Source organism: Benincasa hispida, chromosome 12 (genome assembly GCF_027475165.1).
Source record: "Benincasa hispida cultivar pf3 chromosome 12, pf3_genome.v1.1, whole genome shotgun sequence".
NCBI lineage: Eukaryota > Viridiplantae > Streptophyta > Magnoliopsida > Cucurbitales > Cucurbitaceae > Benincasa > Benincasa hispida.
The window spans coordinates 71,235,718-71,263,052 of NC_143489.1; the positions used below are offsets into that span (position 1 = coordinate 71,235,718).

Genomic DNA, 27,335 nt, shown 5'->3' on the forward strand with positions numbered 1-27,335 from the left:
ACTAATAGATTATTCCAAGTTAAAAATAGAACATATGTCATGATCTATTAGACACAAACGGAAAAGTTTAAAAAAATTAATTTAACAATTTTAAACTTCAAGAAATTACACAAACTATCAAAATTTAAAGACTAGTTTAACCTACCATTTTAGTCATACACATCTTGCATATATAACGAATTAAATTTTATGGCATTAAAAGTAAGAAGTTTTTCTATTTTTTCTGTGTTTTTTTTCGTATCTTTTGATTGTGTCTTGATCTTATACAGTGAACTCTCTTATTTTTAATTACAATTTAGTATACTTCAAAAAATATATATATTATTTTTTTCTAGATAATATAATAATATTAATAAAAGATCAAGTTTTATTGGTTGGAGTGATCTATATCCAAAAGATTTTTCTTTTACTAAAAATATGGAGGAAGCCCATAATTGATTTGATACCAATTCACATGACTTATTATGGAGATTGAATTGTTCATCTTATTTATCGTTTTTTATTTTAAATTTGAAAGATTTATCTTATTGTTGACATGCGTGCATTCCAAAAAAAATAAATATTAAATTATAAGTTTAGTCAATCTTCGTCGATGTACCTCAAAAATGTTCTAATTGGTATTTTTTTTTAAAAAAAAATTGTATCTAACATATTTAACTTTTGATATTGTGTCGAAAAGGTTCATGACAAATTAAAAATTTTTACAAATTTAATAATCTATGAGATATCAAATTAAAATTATGTGCAATAAGATAATAAACTTTCAATTACATATCTAATATGTTGTGGATATAAAACATGTAATTTAGGATAATTAAGACCCCTTTAATAACCACTTGGCTATTTGTTTTTAGTTTCTGAAAATTAAACACATAAACATTCATCTCAATAATTTTTCAGGTTTATTATCTACACTTTACTTATGTTCATAAAAATCAAGCCAAGTTTTGAAAATTGAAAGAAGAAAAAAAAAAGAAAGTTTTTAAAAGCATGTTTTTATTTTTGGAATTTGGTTAAGAGCTCAACTTTAAAGATGTAAATCATTCTAAAAAATTTGAGAGAAAGTAGGCTTAGTTTTCAAAAATCAAAAACAAAAAATGAAAGCCTCGTTTTGTAATATTTTAATTTTAATTTTTGTTTTTAAAATTTAAGCCTATGGACACTACTTTTACCTCCAAATTTCTTCCTATGTTATCTACTTTTCACCAATGGTTTAAAAAACAACAAATTTTGAGAACTAAAAAAAAAGTAGTTTTTGTTTTTAGAATTTGACTAAGAATTCAATCATGGTACTTAAGAAAGGTACAAATCATTGTAAGAAATGTGAATGAAATATGTTTAACTTTAAAAAAGAAAAACAAAAAATGGTTATCAAACGAGACCTAAATTTTTCTCCCTCTTTTGTCCTTTTTTTTTATACTTCATTTATTATAATTCTCTTTTAGTTTGTTTTATTTTGGAACATTTTTTAGTTTGTTCTTTATTTTTCTAATATTGTACTTCTAAAGATTGAAAACAATGTATTAACAATTTTGTTAAAAAACTAATAGTAAGAGTATTTTGTTGATTTTGAAAGAAAGTAGAAAGTTATAAAGCATTTGCTATAGTTATAAACAAAAGTGATCACTTATAAATTTCCACCTGGTTTTTAGCACAAAGCTCAACACTTTTGACTTATTGTTAAACTTAAATTGATGAGTTAAGTTATGATACCTTATGTGAGATTCAATACTATGTTTTGCTGTAACAATCTTTGATTGACCAATTTTCTACTTCAATCCAAACATTTTTAATTCCCTTATTTCTCTAAACTTTCTTCACTTCAATTTAACTTTTATTTTTAATTTTGTACAAAAACCCTCAAATCAATTTTTTTTGGGTGAACTTGGAAAAACCTTCTAAACTAACCGCAACAAATGTACTAGTTTGAAATTGCAAGAAGGATAAACATAATATCTTCGTCTCTACATCTTTGGTAAAACTTCATGTTTTCTTTTTCTTCTCTCCCATTATATATCTTCAAAATTATGACTCAAATTTCCAACATGTCTCTTTTGAGTGTGTCAAAATCCAAGTGTATCAACTTTCGTCCATACACTAATAATAAGATTGGTTTTGAACTTTCTTTTAAGGGTTAAGCGTAGTAATACTACTTTTGAAAGTTCAAGAATACTACTGAAATGAGGCTTTCTTCCATATACTTATAATACATGTCTTTTTTAACTCTTTTAGAATTTTATGGATATTATTGAACATTTGAAAAGGTTTAATGTACAATTGAGACGAAGTACTAATTTTAAGAGTAATTTCTATAATTTAGCCTACAAGGTACAACTTAAACATAATGCCTATATATATGTTCAAACTAGATTAAAGACAATCCTAACTCTACTATAACTTAAACCAATTTCATCAAAACTAGTTGTTTTTCTTTTTAAATTTGAATGACAACTACTCATAAAGATATGTTAAGCATATTTCTATTTATAAATAAAATTTGAAATCCAACCAAACACTTAATCTATAGAACCTTTTATTTCTTTTTTTCCCCTTAATACATTACATTACCAAATACAACATCATTAACATATGTTCTATAACACTATCCTAAATTCATATCTCGATTATTATTTTTTCCTACACCTAACACCGAGATATGTTATAGATTTTTTGTACTATTTTTCAATCCTAACCGATTATTTTGTATTAGATCCCATGTTATCTATTTCACTTCCAAAACAAATCTTTTGGCTTATCATCTCAAATTAGTAGTATGGCGAAAAATTTTCATCAAAATTTTGAGATTTCGATGGCCTCGAAACTTCATAGAAAAAGTTTCATTTTTCTGCCCATCACAACAAAATTTCAAATTTTCTTCTTTTTTTTTTTTTCATTTTTTAGGAATTAAATATGTTAAATCAATTCAAGTTTCTTCACTTTTAGTTTTGATTACACGCAATTATATATTTTCACACAACACGAATGATGAAACCTTGTTAATGTGCTACTTCTTTTAACTTCCAACTTTTCTCAAATTTTAACTTTATTTAAAAACTTTTAATTCTTTCATTACCAAAGAAATTAAATTTGAGAAAGAAAAAAAAAACCACAACACCTATATTTATTATTAATCTCATTCAAACTTTTTCCATAAATTTTCAAGTCATTTCAACTCAAAATTAAATTGATGTAATCGCTTCTTTTACCATCCAAAACATTCATTTTCACATCATTTCAACTCAAAAAATTTCTAAATTTTTTATTACTTTATAATTTTTTTCCATTTCTTTTTAAATTTATGCTTTTGCATCGACATTTACACATATTTACAATATACATCTAAATGATATCTTATTTTAAAGAAATGATGATTAAAAATGGTTAATTAATGGTCTAATTAAGCCACAATCAAAGTTTCATTAACTAAGTATAACAATTTTGATCGATCTCCATAAAATTTCCTGAAATTTCTATTGACATCGACTTTTTCCATCGATATTTTCATAAAATCAAAACTTCAATATTTCGAACCCATCATTGAGGAATACTTAACTTTAGAGGACGTTTCCCTCTGTGAAAGTAATTTATCCAAGAGAAAGAGAGAGGCCTTCATCTAGTCGATGGCTATCCACATCACAAACAAACTTAGAATAGAAGTTCAATGTATCTTACCAAAGAGTTAAAATGGCAAGAGTTTCTTTTAGACAACAGTTCATCTCAAAGCTTGAACAAAGCTTTTGTCCAAAACCAGAGACTAATAAAACATATTGCCTGTAAATTTATTATGCTTTCTTTACCTGAAAATCAACATACCTTTCACTTCATTTACAAACTCCCAAGTTATTACTTGAATAGGTTCTCTATTTCCTTTTTGTAATAAGCAACAACTTTATCTCGTCGAACCTTCATCGTAGGGGTCATTAAGCCGTTATCGATCTACAATTCATAATGTTAAAAAGTCAATGAAAATTGGCAAAAGAGCAAGTTTTTAGATATTAGGAATTAAGTTGAGACAAAAAGCTCAAATACAGATGATGGTGAGCAAGGATTTCATACTGTAAATGGTTCATTGACGATGAGGATTGGTCCAATTTGAAATGGACATTCTGAAGTCCTGCATGAAATCAAAATATGCTTTCTTAGAAAATAAACTTGCAAAAGGCAATCTAACACCTCAGAAGAAATCATTTTCAACATAAAGAACCCTTTCTTTTCTTTGCCAAACATTGATAATTCTAAAACTGCACTCTCCTTAAGATGAAAACAGGCGAAGTTACTAATTGGGCAAGAAACAAAGTCTTACCATTTTCTCACTTCACTATAAATCAGATTTGTCAATGTTTCGTTGCTAACATCAGATGTACTTGAATCTTCAACAGACAATTTTTTTGCTGCAGATAATACTTCTTCCTTGTTGGGAACTACAATTGCTCCAAGTCGTCGTTGATCCTGGATGATGTCAAGTAATGGTAAAAGACATTCAACATAGTAGAGCTCGTGAAAAAAATAATAAAATAATAAAAAATAAATAAAGGGTAATTGAGGAAAGCAGGCAACATCTGTACACAGATTATATCACATGATGTTAAAATTCCACCTGGCCTATAACCACAATCTGTTGTATGACACTACTTCTCATGGCAGCTTCTTCAATCACCGTTGGTTCAACATTTTCACCTATTTTCACCAAGAAGTTCATTTTGAAAAATGGTGAGAAAAGTGTTGACCAAAGTTTTGAATGAGATAAAATATCATAACAGAAAGCTGTTAGATTTTCTCCACCTTCCTTATTTTTCTCTACACACTAGGTAATGAGAGACATACATGAAGGGGATAAAAGAACTGAAATATTTTGTCTTCCTGAAAGATCAATCCACCATATTAGCTTTTTACCTGTTAATAGAACAATAGTGTCTTTAGCCCGCCCATCAAGAACAATTACACCTCCACAACGATGACTTCGGCCTCTTGAATGGTGAGGAGCAATCCACCCAATATCCCCAGTGCTAAACCAACCCTCTTCGTCCAAGACTTGTTGTGTGGCAGATGAATTCTGATATCAAATCAAATGAATTTGATATTTTAAATAAAGGACATTACAACATAAGGATTTTGAAGTGTTCATTATAGGTAATTGAGACGTAAAAATACCTTGTAGTAACCTTTCATCACTTGAGGTCCCCTAACTTCAACGATGCCTCTTGATCCAGGTGGGAGTACATCTCCTGTTTCCATGTCTACTATCCTAAACTCTGTATGCCGTATTGGATGTCCAACCGAACCAAGAACCTTTAAAAGTTAAGATCTGCACAACTGTCATATAATCTGCCAATAGGTGTGGAATTGAAAAAAAATGGAGCAAATAACAAAACTAAGCTTAGCACAGTAGAAAAGAAGTACGAAATATTATCTTCTTAAAGAATTGAGCATAACAGCATCAAAGCATTGTATGTTATATTCTCGCCTGCAGGTAGAAAGGTCAATAAAATGTTTTAAAAGTCATTTTATGTCCATAATAAAGAAGATTGGACACAAGCAGCAGACAATCTATAATAGTTGGAAGATGCCGGTAAGGGAACTCAAAATTACCTTGGAAAACATTGTTATTACTCAGTCAAATTATTGGCACTGCCAGCATATACTCTAGATTTTACTAAAACATGTATTACACGAGCAAGCCATTCAATTAGAGAGCTGCTTAGAATATTATGGTAGTATACCGCCCCAGATAAAATAAAATTAAAATGCAGAATCATGGTGTTCATCCAAAGAGATTGACTATTTTACAAATGTTCCTTACATTGCAGGTAGGCCGTCGAGCAGCAATTACAGGAGAGCATTCTGTTAAACCATAACCATTCTGCACTGTAATGCCAATCGCCTGAAAGAATGCTTAACCATATGAATTGTAAGCAAAGATATTTGATTCAATTATGAAACATTTAAGCATCTAACCTCAAAAAAGAGATCAACGTGTGAAGGTAAACTGCCCCCTCCACTTATGCCTGCCTGCAGATACTAGAGAAGGTTAGTTATCCTTCTAATCTCGAGAGCCTTGTCAAAAAAATAAATAAATAAAAGAATACTTCCCAATATACTATAATAAAAAGAAAAAGAAAAAAGGATGTTTGATGATATTATTTAGTACGAACTGGAGAACTATCTATACAGATTGAGTTGTTGATTTAACATGGAAGCATAACTTGTTTTGAAGACAATTTTGTCAATGAAGCATAAAGTTGTGACCATGACTGTCAGGCACGTAAATTAGAGTGTACAATTATTGGTAGCTTCCTTCTTCATTTTTGACATGATCGATCACTCTATGCAATAAATATACAACACAAACAGAATAGACAGAGAAAAAAACCGTGGGATCACACCCAAAGAGGAAAAGAAAAAAAAAAGGACTGTAGGTGAAAAAGACAATTAGTACGAAATAAGGAAACTATAGAAAGGAAAGGTATTAAGTTGACAGAGTTATATTAGTAAGGATAGACAAAAGACCACGAAGAGAGGCTCCATCCACTTCTTTAATATGTATTAAATACAAAGATACATGTCCAGTCCTTAAATGTATATTAAAATGAATTATTTTTAGCCCATTTGTTCTATGAAATTTCATTCATACAAACTGAACATCGTTCATGCAAATATAGGGTGCATCAAAATCATGAGTGGACTGAGTACTGTGGTCAATTTCCAATTACATATTAGACCTCTTTAAGTTGTAATGAAAAATGTCACTAGAGAAGAAATTAGCACCAAGTTTCCTCTCCCCACCCCCCACAAGGAAAAAAATTCAAGCGTTTATGTTATATATGCAAGTTATAAGGGATTAAATGAACCAAAGACCGAAGAAGACCTTCCATATTCCAATTGCAGATTGAACTTTACTATAGACTAATTTCTTTGCCAACATATGTATTGGCCACAGTATTGCAGCAGCCATTCTTGCAAATAACCAGTCCAATGCAGATACAAGGTGTGTTGGTTGAACCTTGCTTCTTGTTAGATAGGTTCCCTGTGGGGAAAACATGAAATCATAAAATAGTAGATTACGAGTAACCAATTCTCAATAAGAACGGCTACATAATTTTTTAAGAAAAAATTAAATCAAATTAAAGGAAAAAGAAAAAATGGAGAAATAAGACGGGATATCGTTAGGCTATCTATAACTCATCAACTGCAAATGAAATCCAATTTTGCAGAAGCAACAATGGGTCCTCAAATTTTCTGGTCCTCGACAATGAAATGAATTAGGAAAATATACTAAAGCCAAATATTATGCTGTCCTAATAATTTAGAGATGGAAACCCTAATTATGTTAAGCACTTGTGAACGAATACACCACTAATCAACTTAAGTCTGAAAAGACTGCCATGCAGCCCTAATTACTTTGATAATGAGAGCAAGATTTTACTTTATTGTCCAGTTGCAAGGTAACTGCCAATATAATAGAAATGTTAATGGAGAGTCAGAATGTAAAAGTTCCAAATTGAATGTCCAAGATTTTCCCTAAAAGAATAGAGGATTTTTCCTTCAATAAATGTTTCTATGAACAAAAAAGAAATGTAGTGTTAAAAAACATTATTTTTTCTCTTATTAATCTTAGGAGGAAAGGATTTATTAAATAGAAGAAATACCCAATTACAAATAAGGAAAGAATAAAATACAGCAAATATAATACGATAGGTACAATATAAAATTTCACAATAAAGAAAATAATTAACACTCCCCCTCAAGCTAGTTTGAAGATATCATTCATAGCCAACTTGTCAATCAACTTGTTGAATTGCCACTTTGGAAAACCTTTGGTTAACACATCTGCAATTTGCTCTACTGTCGGGAGAAAGGGAATGCATATTATTCCTGGATCAATCTTTTCCTTTATGAAGTATTCATCAACTTCAATATGTTTGGTTCTATCATGAAGGACTGGATTATGGGTAATGGAAATTGCTGACTTGTTATCACAATAGATGCATATGGGCATTGTCTGAGAGAAATTCAATTCTTCCAATAGTCTTCTTATCCATATGCCCTCACAAATACCATGGGCTAATGCCCTAAATTCTGCTTCAGCACTATTTCTTGCAACCGCACTTTGTTTTTTTACTTCGCCAAGTAACCAGATTTCCTCCAACAAAAGAGCAATACCCCGAAGTAGATCTTCTATCAGTCGTGCTTCCTGCCCAATCAGCATCAGTGTAAACCTTAAAGTTTAGGTGGTCATGCTTCATGAATAATATACCTTTTCCTAGAGTACCTTTCAAATATCTCAAAATTCTATAAATTGCTTCAAAATGAACTGACCCGGGAGCATGCATGAACCGACTTACTACACTGACTGCGAAAGCAATGTCAGGACGTGTGTGAGAGAGGTATATGAGTCTCCCTACAAGCCTCTGGTACTTTTCCTTTTCTTTTACTTCTTTTTCAGTTGCAACAACCAATTTTAAATTTTGCTCAATAGGAGTTTCTGCTATCTTGCAACCAAGTAAACCTGTCTCATTCAGTATATCTAGAATATACTTCCTCTGGTTGACAAGACTGCCATTTTTAGATCTGGCAAACTCCATTCCTAGGAAATACTTTAAGGTTCCCAGGTCCTTGATTTGAAAATCATTAGCAAGGTTTTTCTTCAAGATATTCAGTCTTGTCTCATCATTATCTGTAAGAATGATATCATCAACATACATTATCAAAACGACCAACTTACCACTTCAAGTATGTTTATAGAACATAGTATGATCAACTTGACTTTGACTGAATCCACAACTTGTGATTGCCTTTCCAAACTGTTCTAACCATGCTCTGGGAGATTGTTTAAGCCCATATAATGATTTCTTTAACTTGCACACTTTGTTAATCCCGAGATCCACCTCAAAACCAGGTGCCAAGTCCATTAAAACCTCTTCTTCAAGATCCCCATTGAGAAAGGCATTCTTCACATCAAGTTGATAAAGAGGCCAATCAAAATTAACTACCACAGACAACAAGATTCTAATAGAATTAATTTTAGCCACTAGAGCAAATGTTTCTTGATAATCAATGCCATAGGTCTGAATGAACCCCATGGCAACCAATCTAGCCTTGTACCTTTCAATACTACCATCAGCTTTACATTTTACAATGAACACCTATTTGCATCCCACCGTCTTCTTATCTTTTGGTAGTTCGACTATGTCCCATGTGCAATTTTGTTTCAGTGCATTGATCTCTTCCATCACTGCTAATTTCCAATTCAAATTATTTAGGGCTTCCTTTATATTCCTTGGAACAAATAGGTTGGTTATTTTGGATGTGAAGGCTTTATGACAGTCAGACAATCTATGATAAGAAAGAGTTTTCAATGGGATATTTGGTGCATTTACGAGTACCTTTCCTATGGGCAATTGGAATATCAAGATCAGAGACATCAGGTAAAGGATTAGAAAGAGATGAAGAACTAGGAGAAATAGGAGTAGAGTGTCTAAAGATCTTCAGGATCATTCATCAGAGTATTTGATTGGTCCTGTGATAAGTCAATTGTCTGATCTCAGACCCTTTGAGTCAAGTTTCTTCTAGTATAAACCTGAAGTTCAGGATTTCGACTTGTAGAGTTATTTTATAGTGTTTCTCCCCCTGAAGAAGAATTCTCCATACTTGGTATCGAAGGACTAGAGCTCATAATTGCAGGACCACTGATGTTTGGGAGAGATAAAGTATCCCAAAAATTATCTTCAAGGTTAGATATCTCCCCTTGAAGAAAATTTGGGCAAAAAAAAGGTTGATTTTCCAAAAAAGACACATCCATACTCTCAAAATACTTGTGGGTCAAAGGATCAAAACATTTGTAAGCTTTCTTATGAGAAACATAGCCTACAAAAATGCATTTAGTGGCTCGAGGATCAAGTTTAGTTCGAGAAAGAGGAGAAGTATGGACATAAGCAGTACACCTAAACAATTTAATTGCTAAATCAAAAGAAAGCCAGTTATTAGGAAAAACTCATTGAAGTGATCAAGAGGAGTTTTAAAATTCAAAACCTTAGACGACATTCAATTGATCAGATATGCAGCTGTAAGAACGGCATCACCCCACAAATATTTTAGAACATTCATAGAGAACATAAGGGCACGAGCAACTTCAAATAAGTGTCTATTTTTTCGCTCAACAATGTCATTTTGCTGAGGCGTGTCACAACACATAGCTTGATGAAAAATGTCTTTATCTTGCAAAAAATTGATTAATTGTTCGTTGAAATATTTAGTGCCGTTATCAGAGTGAAGCATTTGAATTTTAGTTTGAAATTGAGTCTCTATCATATTGTAAAACCAAACAAAAACCTTTTACCTCTGACTTTTTTGTTAACAAATAAAGCCAAGTTAAACGAGTGTGATCATCTATAAAAGTAACAAACCAACGCTTACCACTATGAGTTAAGACTTTAGACGGACCCCAAACATCAGTATGAATTAAGGAAAAAGGTGATGAAGTCTTGTATGCTTTAGGCAAATAAGTGGATCGATGATGTTTGGCAAAAATGCAACTTTCACATTGAAAAACCAAAGAATCAAATCCTTTAAATAAATCGGGAAACATATACTTTAAATAAAAGAAATTTGGATGCCCTAATCTACAATGCCAAAGCATGATAGTTTCTTTAACAGAAGGAGAACAAACACTACTCAGCCCTGAACATTTTTATGACTAGCATGAACTTCATCAAAGTAATAGAGACCATCAATCATCCTAGCACATCCAATTGTTCCCCCGATTCCTAATCCTGAAAGATACAATGAGTTTCACAAAAGATAACACGACAGTTAGCATCCTTAGAGAGTTTACTAACAGACAACAAGTTACAAGCTAATTTTGGAACATGAAGGAGAGAACGTAATATAAGTTTTGTAGTCAAAGGAATAGTTCCTTTTCCTGCAATAGAGGTGAAGCTGCCATCAGCAATGCGAATTTTTTCATTGCAATACACAGGTGAATATGATTCAAATAAACAAGAGGAACTGGTCATATGATCAGAAGCTCCAGAGTCTATAATCCACGGAGATGAATTAAGGCAAGAGACAGCTTGAGGACAAGTACCTGATTGTGCCAAGGAAACACTAGGATTACCAAATGATGAATTGGTCTGTAGCAGCTTTAGAATTTGATCAATTTGCTCTTTATTAAACGGGCTCGAGTCAACAACCTTAGCATTAGAGGCATGTTGCTTAGAACTTTTCCAATTCGTAGGTTTTCCATGAAGTTTCCAACAAGTTTCACGTGTATGTCAAGGTTTATTGCAATGGTTGCACTAGACACGAGGCTTTTCATGCGGCTTATTGGATTGATTACAAGCCTTCATTGCAGTATTTTCAGTCACCAATGCAGAGCATTCAACTGAGTCAATAGGTTTCTTGCAAATCATAACATTCCTGCAGCTTTCTTCCCTGCGAACTTCAGAAAAACATCATTAATAGTTGGAAGAGTAGTTTTTCCAAGTATTCTATCTCTAACTTCATCGAACTCAACATTGAGGCCGGCAAGGAATTTGTAAATACGACCATCTTCAATAGTTTTCCTATAGTGCTTTTGGTCTTCTGTAGACTTCCACTCATACATATCAAAGAGATCAAGGTCTTGCCAAATCCTTTTTAAGGAGTGAAAGTATTGTGTAACAGAGTTAGTTCCTTGTCGTATATCACCTAATTTTAAGTTCAACTCAAATACTTGTGACTGGTTACCCAAATCAAAATACATCTGAGTTACACTATTCCATAATTCCTTGGCAGTAGAGTAACACATGTAGTTACAACCAATGTCTTCGACCATGGAATTGACAAGCCAAGTCATAACCATGGAGTTTTCAGTGTCCCATCCGGCGAATGAAGGGTCACTTGGACTAGGAATGATTTTTTCTCCTGTGATGTAACCAATCTTCCCTTGTCCACGAATATACATCCGAACACTTTGGGGCCAACGAAGAAAATTATCCCCATTAAGTCAAATGATAGTTATTTGGACTGTGGGACCGGTTGAATGGCCACGATTATCGCAAACTCGAGTGATGGGTGCCTTAGTGTCCGACATATCGTTGAAAAAATGGAAACCCAAAATACAAAATCAGTAGATCTAGAGGGAAAAAACAACAACAACAACAACAACACAGAGGCTTAAACGAACCAGCAACTAGGAAAATTATAGCCGATGGACAGCGGCAACCAGTAGACTAAGAAATCGCAGTCATGGTCGGCGATGCTTAGTGATTGGGCAGCGGAAACAACGGTCGGCAGCAGACTGCGAAATCGCGACCAAAAAACGCGACTCAATCAACGGTCGAAGATACAGAACGTTCGGAAAATCGCGACCTCCAGGCGGATGTCCGGCGGTGGAGCTTCAGGTGACCGACGGCAGCAGCGAACAAACAGAAGGCAGCGACAGAGCTCGGCGGCGGCGGCGACAGAGACCAACGGCGGAGCTTCGGTGGGATGTGACAGAGGGCTGAGTTTTTTGGGTTTCAAAAAGAAAAAAATAGGGTTTTCTTGGTTTTTTAGGGTTTCAAAAATTTTGATGCTTTGATACCATACTAAAAAACATTATTTTTTCTCTTATTAATCTTAGGAGGAAAGGGTTTTTTAAATAGAAGAAATACCTAATTATAAATAAGGAAAGAATAAAATACAGCAAATATAATACAATAAGTACAATATAAAATTTCACAATAAAGGAAATAATAACATGTAATTAAAACAGTTTGATGGCAAAGGTGTTTCAATCCCAAACCTCGTAAATCCTCTTCAAGTCCATATAAGCTAAGCTGACCTTAATGAATGTAAGCACAATAAGCTTACGTGCATTTGAGCTTGCTAATATTTGCTTCTGAATTCCACTGGAAAAAAGAAGATATTATTAATATGTATATTTGTGTGTGTGTGTGAATGTATGCATGCATATACATATAGCTGGGAGAATCGTGAGAACATAAAACCAAGAAAAGTCTGCTGAACTTATAACTAAGATAATTAAGTGCACAATGGTTGTTAGGATATATGGAAAGAGAATGTGAATAAGTGTATGACCAAGCCAACCAACAACTTGGAAAGAGTTCTGCCAAGGACAGAAATGATGGGTACTTCTACCATATATTCTAATGCAAGAAACTAAATTCGGAGAAATTGCAACATGATGCCAGGAAAACTATGGCTGTATTTGTATCATAAAGGGCAGCCTGGAGGAAAACATAAACAGCTTAGACCTAAAGAAAGAAAAGGACTTATCGGCATAAAAGAAAGAACTAAGGAAAGAGTGGAAAAAATAACTATATGACATGTGTGCGAAGGTGGGCAGAGAACGATAATTATCAAAAGTAGACCTAATGGGGTAAAGAGAGAAAGATAAGAACTCGTCTTTTTTCACTGCTTTCTGGTAGCAAGAAGAAGAAAGAATTACATTTTGAAGTTAGCCATCAACGAAGTGTTTAGTAAAGTGGGGAACAAGGAGGTGGAGGAAATGACTAACTATTTTTCTTTGATGTATTTAAAAGACGGGGGTAGTTGGATTGCTTCAATGAGTGAACGATATCAAAAGCAACTAAAACTTTGGGAGATGCATAAGCACCTACATTGGACAGTATTACTGTCGAAATCTTAAAGAACATCATTAAACAAATTTCACAGAGATGTTGAGAACTTTCTTTTTTTAGAAAAGCCGATATTTTATTTACTTTTTTTTAAATTAGGAAACTTATAGCTTCAATATTAAGACTTTTCTTGGCGTGGAGGAGAGAAGGCTACACTATGATTGAGGAAGATCTCTTGAGTTTTCCTTTTTGCAAGAAAGGCAAAGTGTTGTGGCAAGCTAGCATTTTTGTTATTGTTTGGAGAATCTGGATGAGAGAGATAATACAATTTTAGAGAAGCGTAAAGATCAAGTGAAGAGATTTGGGAGGGGACTAAGTTTAATGCCTTCATTGTGTGAACGTTGATTAATAGGTTCTTTTGTAATTATGGTCTTGGTTTGAGTTTGTTGGATTGAAGCCACTTTTTGTAGTTAGTTTTTGGGCTCCCTTTTGCTTTCTTGTTTTTTTTTGTGGGCTGCTTTTCTCTATGCCTTGTTTCCCTTTTATTTTCCTCATGAGAACTCAGTTCTTTAACACCCCACCAAAAAAAAAAAAAATCACAGATAAGATTAAATTACAAAATAGGATCACAAATTAAGCTCAGAACCAAGGAAAGTAAGAAAAAGTTCATCCAATAGTCTTGACATTCCTAGAGGGAGTTGAAGGAGGATAAAGTATTGATTAAAAAAAATTGTACCCCATAAGCTTGCGCTTTTGGGTATGTTGGTAATTTAACATGTAGTTGAGCAATGTTTGCATGGTCAGTCTCAATTACCACAGAAAGACCTGCAAGATTCAGTTGTCTTTTCAAAGGAACCTCCTTGTTAACTGTCCGCATTTCATATTGAGCCTATTGCTCCTCCTATTGTCCAAGAGGTTTATTGTGAGACCACCGAGACGTCTTTTGGTGATTCCCTCAAGGCTCTTTGAGTCGTCTCAGTTCCCAAGTGTTAAAGAGGTGAAAATTTGTTTTATTGCAGCTTATCCTTTGTCCTATACTCAAAGAACAATGCCTCTTTCTTCTTTCTCCAACTCCCAAGATTAATACTTTGAATAATCCAGATAGTGTTGAGGAAAATGTCACCTGTCTTTTGGCCCCCTCTGTTAAGCAAGCTGTCACCCACAATTGCAACCGTCAAGAACTACTTTCAACGTTCGTGACTCTGTTTTCCCTAAAGGAGTCATTCATTCATCCAAAGACCCTCCCACTTTTCATTCTCACTCACGTTATGATGATGATTCTAATACTGCCTCTATACCATGGATGATATTGGCGAGTTTCTTCGGTTGATGATTTAGTTTCGTTAATTTAGGAATGTGATAAAGAGACTCTTATTTGTCCTCCTTTATCAGTGTCTTAATATTCAGGGACTTATTAGACAAAAATTGAAAGTTCAGACCAAATAGACACAAAATTGAGAATTCAAGAATTAAACTTGTAATTTAACCTAAAAGAATATTGGAACCTACAGTCATGTACAAAAAAATTCCTAAATCTTCAGATAAACAATTCAACACAATCGTTTAACTTCTAATTTACAATTCCAAGAAAATGTATTATCACTTGGGCATAGAGACCCCTTGTACCTGTATAGTGTTTCATACACCAATGGAACAGAAATCAAGTAGTCTGGTTGATAATGACGAAGATCATCCTGACAAACTCAAATAAGAGTTAAAATGTCTAATTTTCCAATTATGGTATAATTATAATTTCACACTTTCAATAAAATGAAGGAATCTACGTTTCTCATAAAATAAATAAATACAAAAGGCCCCATACGATAACCATTTAGGTTTTGAGTTTGAAAAATTACGTTTATAAGCACTACTTCCACTATGATTTCTCGTTTTGTAATCCAAGTTTTTAAAAACTTATTTTTTTGGAATTTGGCTATGAATTCTAATATTTTCTTAAGAAAAAGATGAAACTATGAAACTATGATAAAGAAATAGTAAGGAAACAAGCACAGTTTTTAGTTATGGTTACCAAATAAAACCTAAATTATGTAAAATTACATGATTGAAATATAAAACATAAAAAGTAAGTGAATAAATAAGGAAATGTTGCAGCCTAATTTCATAAGAGGATCAATAAGACAGTCCAGAGGTAATATTCTGAACTTTTTCTAAAAAAGGTTAATTTCTAATATCCATGATTTTAATGAGGAAGGAGAATTATCCCATATCTTACTATTCAAAAGTAAATAACACCAGCCTAATATACAAGCTAATAGGAGTTTACAAAGATGAAAAGAGAAGTACAAAATAAACAACGAGCCAGAGGGAAGAACAAAAAAGTTGAAGGGGAAAAAGAACAAAACAGATGGAGAAAGAAATAATCGCAGAAGAAGAGTTAAAAGAGTGTTAGGAATATTGGTAGTAAAATATTAGGAACTACTAGTTATTATGGCCTATCAGTCATCAGCTAAGGAGTTTGTATAGGCACGCAGTAATTAATGTGTATTTGGGAGGGCTAAAAAGGGAGTGCCCTCCGATAGTAAACTTCTCTAAAAGGCTGAGCAGCTTTTGTAAGGTAATTTCAGCCTCTTTTGTGCAATATGTCTTGCAGTTAGATAACGGAACGATCAGAAATGGACTAGGTTTGACAGTTTCAGGCAAGAAGATTCAGGGGAATGGTTTGTGGGATGGTCCAAGTCCTTCAGAATGCTTGGAACTATGTGCCTTTTCCTAAATTAATAGCATTCTGTTTACTTATACTTCAATTTGTCTATATCATCTGCCCATGAACCTTCCATCATTAATAATAGGATGTGTTATGGCGAAAATTAGCCTGTTCAGTAGACCCACAGGAGAGCCTAAGAGAGCTCAGTGGGACCCGTGACGTGAGGTAAGCTTAGTAGAGTTCAAAGGGGCCTAAGAGAGCTCAAGAGGACTCACGGGAGAGCCTGAGAGAGCTTAGAGGAAGCTTAATGGGACCTTGCAGTAAGCGTAGTGGAGCTCAAAGGAGCTTAGGAGAGAGCTCAAGAGGACCCATGGGAAAGCCTAAGAGGGCTTAGAGAAAGCTCAATGGGACCCATGAGGCAAGCATAGTATAGCTCAGATAAGCATAAGCCTAGAAGAGAGCTTAGAAGAGTATGAATTGAGCTTAGAGGAGCCTAAGAGAGCTCAGAGGAGCCTAAGCCTAGAAGAAAGCTTAGGAGAGCCGAACTCGAGCCTAAAAGAGTTCAACTTAGGAGAGCTTAGAGGAGCCTAAGCCAGAAAGCTTAGGAGAATCTAGCTCGGTTGAGCAATTGAAGTTGAAGTCGTCCATATTCATAACGGACGAGCCTTTAATAAGACGTTGAGAATTAACTGATGCTTTAGTTGCCGTAATAATGGTGTAACCGCTCAAACAATTAACACGGTGGTTTCAAGGATTAAAGAGAGGCATTATAACCCATAACATCGGTTACATTCTACTACCTAATAAAAACGACCGAAACCATTGGTCGATGGTACGCCTAAATACCCTGCTATTTTCCTATTGTTTAGTTACTCAGAAACACAAGATTAACTTGACCGTCAGAGTGTGTGTGGCTAGACACCACACCATATTCATGCTTTTGTCTTGCAGGCACTCAGACAAATCTCTCCAAAAAAAAAAAAACAAATTCACGATTGATCCATTTTTTTGGCATCAATAGGATGTTAGCCTCAAACATGTGAAACTTGGATCGTTACTAGATCACAGGTAACAAAGTCCATATCCTGCCATGGCCTCTTATTTCTAAGATAAACGTAAAGATTTTTTTTTTTTTGTTTTTTTAGAGAAGTACATCACTGAAGATGAACAAAAAAAAACAGCCTAGGGCAGGGATTGAGAGGAAATGTATATTAATTGAGACTTTTTAAACTCAATCCAATTGTTCAAGTTGAAAAGTTTTTCAACCCAACAATTGTTATTAAATAGTAAACCCAACCCAACCAACCATGAAATAATTAGGTTAGGATGATTTGGGTTGGTCAAGTCATTTATTCACATTTTTGTTTCCACAGAAAATAAAATGTTTGTGTAAAATATATATTAATTTATTTTCAAACAAAGATGTGCAACTCATTTCAATTTATATTATGAAAACTAACATTCCAAAGACTATAAAATTTATTCTTTAAGAATTGCAAGAGACTAAATAATAGAAAAAGAATTATGGTATTAAATAAATTAATTAAAATAAATTTGTGCATATATAATTGTATTGTAAGGAAAAAGAAAAAAATAATAAAATAATAATAATTTATGTTTGTTCAATGCAACCCAAACTCGTTTTAGACGAATCCATTAACCAACTCAACCCATAATGTTTTCATTTCTTTGAATCCAATCCAACCCAGATAGTATAGGTTAGATTGGGTTGCTCGGGTTCTTAGAGTTACAGAGACTTTTGAACACCTCTGCTAGTAGGAACAAAGTCAATATCCGTGGGAATATTTCTCACTAAACAACCTGAAACCCCATGAGAATATTCACACGGACAAGTACGAAGTCTTAAGGAGTGGAAAGGTACCTTTAAGTTTCTTATTGTTGTGTAAGCTTGCTCCACTCCAAATGTAAATATGAAATATTCACAAGCCCGCTCGTACGCATGCCAAGGTGGAAGCATACTTAAAAATTTATCCCCAACTTTGGCAGGCACAATATCCCACAAATTCTTTATCTGGATGGACAATGTTTGACATACAAAGCAGCCATAGAGGAGAGACATCACATTTTAGTGAAATCAATTGTAACCAAATATTGTAATTTAAAAGAATAGAAATTTTATAATATAGAATATCTTATGGTCACACACGCATCTATATAAATCATTGATAGATTAACGAAACATAATATATTAAAAGGTCATTAAACAAATTCTTTAATAAGACTTTTAGAATTTTAATTTGATCTGACCTGACTGCCTAAACATTGAGAATAGGTTGCAATCAAACATATACACCAAACTCATAGACAGATTAATGAACACGGAAAAGCAGCAAGTATTGTGTCTATTTGATGAGTTAATGGAAAAGACACCTTTTTCCAAATGGCTTCTGATATTGTTCAATTTCTATTGTGAAGTCAGGTTACGACATGTATAAATAGCCCTTTGGTATTATCTATGGAGCACGGACACTTCACATTAGAGGTGGTATCGATGTCGGACACCTATTAGACACGGATTCAACCGGACACGCCATGGACACGTGTTTGAGATGCCAATTTGCATGCCTTCTTTTTTTTTTTTTTTTTTTTTTTGAATTTCGGACACGTTGGGACATGGGGAAGACATGTCACGGACACGATGAAAAAGAATTAAAGAATTAAAGGAGAAAATTGTTTGAAGTTTGAGCCCAAATTTAAAGCCCATTAACTTTCTTTTTTAAAAAATATAAAAATATCATAAAACCTAAAATCTAAATATAATATATAAACTTTTCAACTCCCAGCCTTGTCATGCACATCAAGTATAAAGGATTCAAGTATGCTTTATTTTTTTTAGCTACTGCCTACTGCCGTTTACCCATCCAACTTCAAATGTTTTACCTATTTTATGTTAAATTTACATATATTCTAAAAAATTAATTTCAGAAAATAGTGTATCCCCATCGTGTCCGTGTCTTAGTATTTTAGAAATTGGCATATCGTCGTGTCCTGTCGTATCCATGTCCGTGTCCCATGTCCATGTCCGTGCTTCTTAGGTATCATTAACATGATAACTTCAAGTACTAATATTAAGTATTAAAAAAGTTGAATATTAAAGATTGAGTTATTATATCTCACCTATCTCTACCCAACTCATCTCTCTGTCGCCCCCTATTTACTCCATCTCTGTATCTTTCAACTTTCATTTTCTTCCTCCTTTTTTATTCATCACTTATGTATAATAAATATGGACATAAACAAAAGAAAATAACTGTTGGTGTAAATTACCATGGAACTGCTCCCAAGCAATCTACATTCAGAATATCTTAAAATAGCATTGTCAATTATAGTGCAACCTTCATCTAACCTTTATCCACACAGAATGAAGGCTGACCTAATGAACTAATCGATTATTTTAAGTAGCTTACTGCAGTAAAGGTAGTGAAAATTATGGTTATCTTGTAGTTGCCTCATACTACCAAAACAACTGAACAGGAGTAATGAAACAAACCTGGTGCAATAAATTTCGATGGGTAAGCATGACACCTTTAGGGTTTCCAGTTGTGCCACTTGTATAAACAAGTGTAGCAATATCATCCAAGCTGATAGCTTCATACGTATAATGCTGCTCTGTGGATCAGTTCCACGAGAAGATTAAAAGAAAGAGAAATTAGAGTTTGAAGTAACCAAGTACCATGTGAAAGCATTGCAAATGTGCAAGATTAGATTTATTAGGGCAAAATTATAGCCTTCACAAAAAAAGGAAAAAGAAACAAAAATAATATAGCTTTTGTCAAGCATGTGTGATCTGCAAAACTTTGAACAAATTGAATAACATGAAAACTAAATAAAACTGAATCTAATTATCAAGAAAAATAGAGGGAAAGCTTGAACTTCACTTGGAAGGTCGACTGAATGAAAAGAAAGGTAGTGGCCAAAAGATAAACAAATTAATAAGTTGGAAACGAGTTGCTTTTTCCTGCCAACTAATACCTCCACTAGATTGTCCAAACAATTCCACTTCCACAAAATCTTGATATGGTTTGTAAAGAACAACAATGCCTAGTTATTTAAAAACACTAAGTTTCAAGTGTCAACTACTGATTTTAAGAATCAGAACAATAAAATGGTCAGATCTCATCTCTTTAAGGCATTTTATATTACTTTGTATCCAAAAAAACTATGAAAAGTTTATTTAACTTTAGCTTAAGCTAACATCAGGGATCCCTTCCTTCTATGTAATCTTTAAATTGCACACCCTCAATATAGAGAGATGGAATGTCACTTCATATATTCTTTAAAATATGAACAAGACTAAGTTAAAAGAGATTAAACAGTAAAACCGGCTATGATTTGCAGAACGAATTTCTTGACAAACAGGTAAACAACTTACTAGCATCATGAGAGCCAAGCATAACTTTGCGACTCTCTCGTCCCATATCCATGATGTCATTGTAATCAAAAACAGTAATACCATCCATTCCCTCATTAGCCAAGCTTGATTTTTCCCCCCATAGAAGAATGATACATCTCATGGATGCCTTCAAATGGAATGTTTCTACAATTCGATTGAACAATTCAGGGTTGTCCACAACTAATGCTACACTGTGAAGAACAGAATTTAGAACCATTTAATGAATATGATATAGTTTATAAGGAAAATAGTTTATATTAAAAACTTTACAGGTCTCAATAACATACAACAAAGGTCACACAATTTGTTAAGAAATAAAACAAGGATTCAAGGAAATACCAAAACAGTAACCAGACTACATAGGAACCCAATTATATGTATCTGTGTCCTACATTTTAGAAATTGACCTGTCGAGTGACATCCACGTCTTGTATATAAAATAATGATCAATCCAAAACAGACTCTGTATATAAAATAATGTAAATGCATCAACTCCGAACTGAATTAGGATTCAAACAAACCTTTCGGAGTGATTGTATATTTGCAACAGCTCTTCACTAGATGACCTTGAACCTCTAACAACATTAATTGCTCCCATGGTCATAATACCTGAATCCAAATGATAAGTATAAGAGATAAAATGTAGAAACTAAACTACAACAAATCCTCTCATTTACTTTGATTTAACGTGGTAAAGGCTCTTTTGACATAATTATGGTTTGAAAGGAATCAAAGGGTGTTCAATGACAAATCCATCGGATGGTTGGATCATTTTGAAATCGCCTGTCGCAACGCTTTATCATGGTGCATCCTTTCTAGGCGTTTTGAGAGTTACAGCATCCAAGACTTTAATCTGAATTGGCGAGCTTTTATTTTTCCAGCTTAATTACGGACCCTGTGTTGATTGTTTCAGCTGTTCTTTATTGGTTTTTTTTTTTTTTTTCATATTCTTGTTTCTTTAATCTAGTTCTTGTTTATGTTGACTCTGATGTAAAGGTTGAGAGTTAGCCGCGGATTAATGCATTTTTGTTTGTAGGATATGATGAAGGCATTATGGGGGTGTCAACCTAATTGAGATGTCCGGATGCGCTCGCTGATCCTTGTCTTTATGCTCACTGTATAACCCTCTTGTACTTTGAGCTTTTATCTCATTAAATTTATTAATAAAGAGACTCATTTCCTTTTCCAAAAAAAAAAACTATCAATACGACACAGTTTTCAAATATTCAATGATCTAACAAATTTTCTACAAAATGAATATGATCTAAAAAAATTTCTATTAAATGAAATAATTGCTTGCAACACAGACATGTAAAACATCAATTTTGAACTTTTCCCACTTTTTTCACTAGATTTATTCGGGAAGTAATTTTCAAGAATTCTTAACACGCCAAAGGCCTGATAATGCAATTTGACTGTATTTCTTCAAGTTATATGCATAAGAAAATATCTTAAACTCCTTGTAAAGAATGTGATGTTTCTTTTGGGAGAATGGAGTGGATTATTATTTATTTCCAATTACTTCACCTGAATTCATTAACTTATAAATGTCACAACAGACAGGTTCCAAATGGCTCTTTATGTATCCATGGCCATTTCAATAGTGACACTAACAACCTCACAAAAGTTTGTTCGTATACTTCCCAAAAGCTTAAAAATCTCCAACAGTCTTTCAACAAGTTTTCAAGAAATATTCTCTTTCAAAATAAATATAAACTAAAAAGAAAGAAGTAAAAAATAAAGATGCTGACAAATTTCTACGAAACAAATAGACCATTACTTATTGAACATTATTCCCCCAAAAGTTAAGAATATCATTATCTGAAGAGTCCCCTTTCTCCCCTTTCTCAACAATAAGCCACTTGTGGGAACAGAACATTAGAACACCATGCTTCTAGCCAAAGTGAGCTTAGCTCAATAGTAATTGGCATGACTTTCCTCTCTAAAGGTCGAAGGTTTGATCCCCCATCCCAATGGTTGATGTACTCAAAAAAGAAAAAAAGAAACCTCAAGACATTATAATCCATATATAGTATATACAAACCAAATAAATGCAAATCAAGTGTCTAACCAGTAAGCAGTACATTACTAAAATCACTCACGATTTTAGGTTTCCCATCATTACTTCAAAAACAGTTCCATTTTTCTTATCATTTGAATTTTGTGTAAGTGTAAATTTGAAAGAAAGAGGTAAGGGTTTAGAAAGTTGGATTCAAAATTACAAGGAATGTTGGCAATGGCATCACATGAACTATTTCATTAACACACAAGTCAAATGTTAAGATGCTTCAGCAACGTCCCAAGGAGGCAAACAGAATATGCCAATCTAGAGGAAAAAAGGAAAACAAGGATAAAAGAGTAAAAGTATACTATAGCTAATAACATATTAGGGAAAGAAAATTAAATATAATATTCGTAGTCAGCATACCTTGATCGGCAACAAGCCACCGACATGAATTATCAGCAAAGAGCCCAATCTTTTCATCTGGATTTATTCCAATGGCTCTAAGGCCTTCAGAAAAGTTCAAGATACTTTGCTCAAGCTGCAAATTTAAATTTTAAACAAATGTAAATAAGATAAAGTATCTGTATATATTAGATTTTAAAGTAATATAAGAAACAAGATGGTATTTTGGTTTCCAGATAAGAGGAACCAAAAGATAACCACTCACTGTTCTGAAGAAAAAACAGTGAATAATTACATGAAAACTAAATGATCCTGTAAGGGATTAAAAGGGGCTTATGGGTATAAGTAGTATGGTATTGATAAGGGCATAAGGGTAATTAAATAGGGAGTTAGTTAGCTATTTGATTATAAATAGAGGGTGAGGGTTGAGGGAAGGAGGCAATTGTTGACTTAGAATACTCAAGAGAAGGGAGGTTCCAGGTTACTTACACTTGGTTTATCTTGTATTTCTTCATCTTTTAAGATTTCAATATATTTCCATTCTTGTTTCTCATTACGTGATGCCCAACAGATCCCTCATTTGATGAGGTGGTGTCCCACAGAAATTTTTCATATCATTTGCCCATAAAATTTAGTGATTCATCAAGTAAAAGGAGCCTGTAGATTTGGATGACTCTTCCGTTGGGACTGGCATTTTCTTTTCTTTTCTTTAATTTTATTTTGTTTCTTTTGGAACAAGAAACAAGACTTTTCATTAACGTTTGAAAAATTAAAAGATTACAAAAGTGCAAAGTCTACCAAGAGAAGACAAAGAAAGACTGGCAAGACTGGCAATTAGAATATAGAGAAAGAGATCTTCGATTATGATATACATATATACGACATTATTCTTGTCGTCCAAAGAAGGTATTTCCATAACAGCTAGTATTAGATGTTACATGCGCTTCAAGATAATGTAAGTCCTCTAAGTTCCATTCCCTGTTTTAAGTAGATATACTCTACTTCATGTGAGAAATGTTGAGGAAGCTAAAATCTATGTTTCAATAAAAATTTGGTCAGAAGACAGGTTTGTCGAGTTTGAAATATCAAAATAAGTACTGAGAAATAGTTATCTCGTGATTGTTATCCAAAATATTAATTTGATAATTCATGCTATTACTTTTGAATCACACTACTCATCTCCCAAAATAATAGTAATAATAAATGACACTAGTTATTTCCTATTACATTATTACTTTATGCAAAATATAAATTCATCGTCTTTACTTTATCTTTAAATTAATTTATAATTGTTGAATAACAAGAAAATAATGTATAATTATTAAAAAGTTATAAATGCATCATTCACTCATAGTCATAATAATTACTGGCTCATTCATTACGTGAAAGGCCAGAATTAATTATTTTTAAAATTATACTTCAAAGAAAAATGTTCAGAAGTCAGGAAGTTTGGTGTAATCCTTGTTCTCATATTAGTACTCTACTCAATCCTTGTCCTCATATTAGTACTCTACTCAATCCTTGTCCTCATATTAGTACTCTACTCCTAAATAACCAATTGACAAACTGCAATGAAGATCTTTCTCAAGCTTCGAAATCTAAACAAAACATTCCTATGGATTCCATGCTTGCTTTTGACATTAAAAGAAGAAGGTTCAGAAGTCAGGAAGTCCAAGGTGTTTTTAAAGGCTGCAGCTAATTTAGTCTTTGACATCCATATGACCTTTTAGGCCATTGTACATGTAACGTCATATCCCAATGGAGCTTACAAGATGGCCATCCATCAATCTATGGGACTTAATTCCCACCAACAACTCACTGTAATATCTTAAATTCTTTGTGCCAGAGTAGAAAATGTGGAACAGGTCCTAAACTTCAACCAAATTGCGATATCAAACTCAACTAACTGATAAGTAAGAAGGACCAAATATTAGAGAATGATATTTCCCATAAGAAAAAAGAAAATGGAAACATAAACCAATGAGAAATATAGAAAGTTGACCTCTTTATAAGTCATTTTTGAAGCAGGATTATGGTATGGATCCACTAATGCTACCCGATCACCATACCTCTCTGCCGAATACCTCCAAATATCAGGAACTGCTTGCCACTCATCAGATACTGTTGCACTATTACCTGGCACGAAAGAACTTTCTAGGAGCGGAGAATACTTCCTTAACTGCAATGTCTCTGTCTACATTATAATTGAGGGGAAAAATCAGTAATTTTCTAGAAAATGACTTCTAGAAAATATAGCACATTTACATCAAAATGCAAACATTTCAACGAGCAAAGAAAAAAGGAAGAATGAATTAAGACAAAACACAGATGATCATAATACCTCTGGCAAAACATCATGAAAATTGACGTCTTATAGGAATTAACAATTTCAATAATTGATAAATATATGTTTGATATCCATCACTAAGGGGGCCCATTTTTATCAAGTACAAGTGAGTTTCAAATGACTTTAGAATAGAGATTTTTATCTTGAGCACTTTATCCGCGAGAACTTCTGAAAGAAGCATTTATACTTCAGAGGGTGCAGGTATAATTTTTTGGAGCCGTGAAAAATGATTTTAGCCAGTTAAAAAGCACTTTCTGAAATTTTCCTAGTGCATGATTAGACAAGCATAAGTGATTTCGGAAATCCTAAAAACGCTTAAAAGGGCATATTTGGAAGTGGATCTAAAATGGTTAAAATCGTCATTTTTAAAATCACTATGAAACATGCATTTAATGATTCAAAATTAATTTTGAAGATATGAAAATTGCATTTAAAATTGTAGAATTAAATATGAAATTAATTTTAAGTGATTAAAAGTGTGTTTCAGAGTGATTTTGAACATGACAAAAGTGATTTTAACAATTTCAAAATCACTCCTAAACATGCACAAAGTGCCTCTATCCAAAGTTTGTAGAAAAGTGTCACTTAAAAAATACTATTTTCAAAATTCATCCTAAACATATTATAAATTCTTGGAATTAAGATCGCATTTGACTGTTCTACTGTCCTTTTTTTTTCTAAGAGAAACAGAGAACAAATTTCATTAAGGTAATGAAATTTACCAAGGGGTAACTGGGGTTGCAAAGCCTTCCAAATGGTACAAATATAAGAGAGTAGTTACCAAAAGAAATCTCAAGCTTCGAGAAGGGCATTCCAAAAAACAGAGGCAAAGAAGCAAATATCAGAACTTTGACTTTTTAATTTGAATAGGCTAAAAGACACCTTACACCTCTTCAAAAGTCACACCGAAATTAATAGGCTAGATGAATAGAAGAGTACAATAAGGATTAATGCAAGAAGTTACTCTAAAATTATAATCATGAAACAAACATCATTCCAGCCAGTAATTTAAAGCTGTTTCATTCCAAGTACTATTTTCAATTCCTAAAATTAAATCAACTGAAGATCCTCAGCAAAATAGAAAATCATCAACTACATAATGGAAAACAAAGAACCAACCAAGGAAAAAAGAACATATTCTGCAAAAAGTAGGTAGAAATCAACTTTTGACCATGAAGAACATTATTGATCTCCTTTCTACCAGTAATCTAAGAAATAATTGCAGCTTGTTCCTATTCGTTCCCGTATCACTTACCCCACCAAAAAGTCCAGAATTAATAACAACCGACACCCATAGGATTTTTAGGCACACAAAAGGAAATTAATGGAAACACTCAGTAAGAAATTCTTACTACACAGAGCAACAAAATATAATTGAAAATTCAAAAATGAAGAACTAACCAATTCCAACTAATTCTCACAATAACATAAATCCCACTTCGTACATCCAAAAGGGGTTTCAAAAATTACCTTAGATTGGCAAAAAACTCGAGAATCACGTATTACTGAACGTCGAGCTCCACTTCCAACGCAATTTTGAAGCAAGTGTGAACCATAACGAGAGAAAAGGAAATGAAGGGATTGGGCAGAATCGGAAGAGGTCCATGAGAGTTGAGTGGAGGTAAATGGAAGCGCCATAGTCGTCATCAAGAGTCAAATGGCAGAGCACATAAGATAATATTGGAAGTAAAACAGAGATGTTAGGTTCGTGCGATGTAATTGTATCTAAAATATATCGAAAAGCGGAGTGAGAGAGAAGAAAACAGAGTGATGTAAAGAACAGATTATGGAAAATGGGATCATTGAAGTGTCCGAAGAAGTAGGATGAAAATTGGTAGATGGATGCAGTCAATCCAAATGCAGTCGCTTTCGCCTACAAATGGCGATCCACGCTTTTCTGACTTTCTTTTGTTTTCTTTTCTTATGTTTTCTCGGAAATTCGT

The 27,335-nt window shown here is 33.2% G+C and overlaps 1 protein-coding gene across 1 annotated transcript; it reads right to left on the reverse strand.

The window, feature by feature from the left end:
- Window positions 1-3,614: 3,614 nt before the first annotated feature.
- Window positions 3,615-27,335, reverse strand: LOC120067058 (putative acyl-activating enzyme 16, chloroplastic). Its single transcript, XM_039018438.2, has 18 exons — window positions 26,863-27,335; window positions 25,048-25,239; window positions 23,067-23,181; window positions 21,160-21,247; window positions 20,618-20,829; window positions 19,736-19,854; window positions 18,107-18,256; window positions 15,186-15,253; window positions 12,764-12,869; window positions 6,866-7,024; window positions 5,956-6,009; window positions 5,801-5,881; window positions 5,152-5,289; window positions 4,894-5,053; window positions 4,598-4,677; window positions 4,304-4,449; window positions 4,057-4,114; window positions 3,615-3,936 (listed from the first exon to the last, which is right to left on the reverse strand). The coding sequence occupies exons 1-18, from the start codon at window positions 27,037-27,039 to the stop codon at window positions 3,844-3,846; spliced, it is 2,196 nt and encodes a 731-aa protein (XP_038874366.1). The 5' UTR covers window positions 27,040-27,335; the 3' UTR covers window positions 3,615-3,843.

Excerpts from the sequence above, each read along its gene's own strand:
- LOC120067058 (XM_039018438.2), bottom strand. The coding sequence starts at position 27,039 with ATGACGACTATGGCGCTTCCATTTACCTCCACTCAACTCTCATGGACC. Across the intron at positions 19,855-20,617 it reads GCTTGGCTCTCATGATGCTA|AGCAGCATTATACGTATGAA; the intron begins GTAAGTTGTTTA and ends ACTGATCCACAG. Across the intron at positions 12,870-15,185 it reads GTGTATGAAACACTATACAG|TGGAATTCAGAAGCAAATAT; the intron begins GTACAAGGGGTC and ends TCTTTTTTCCAG.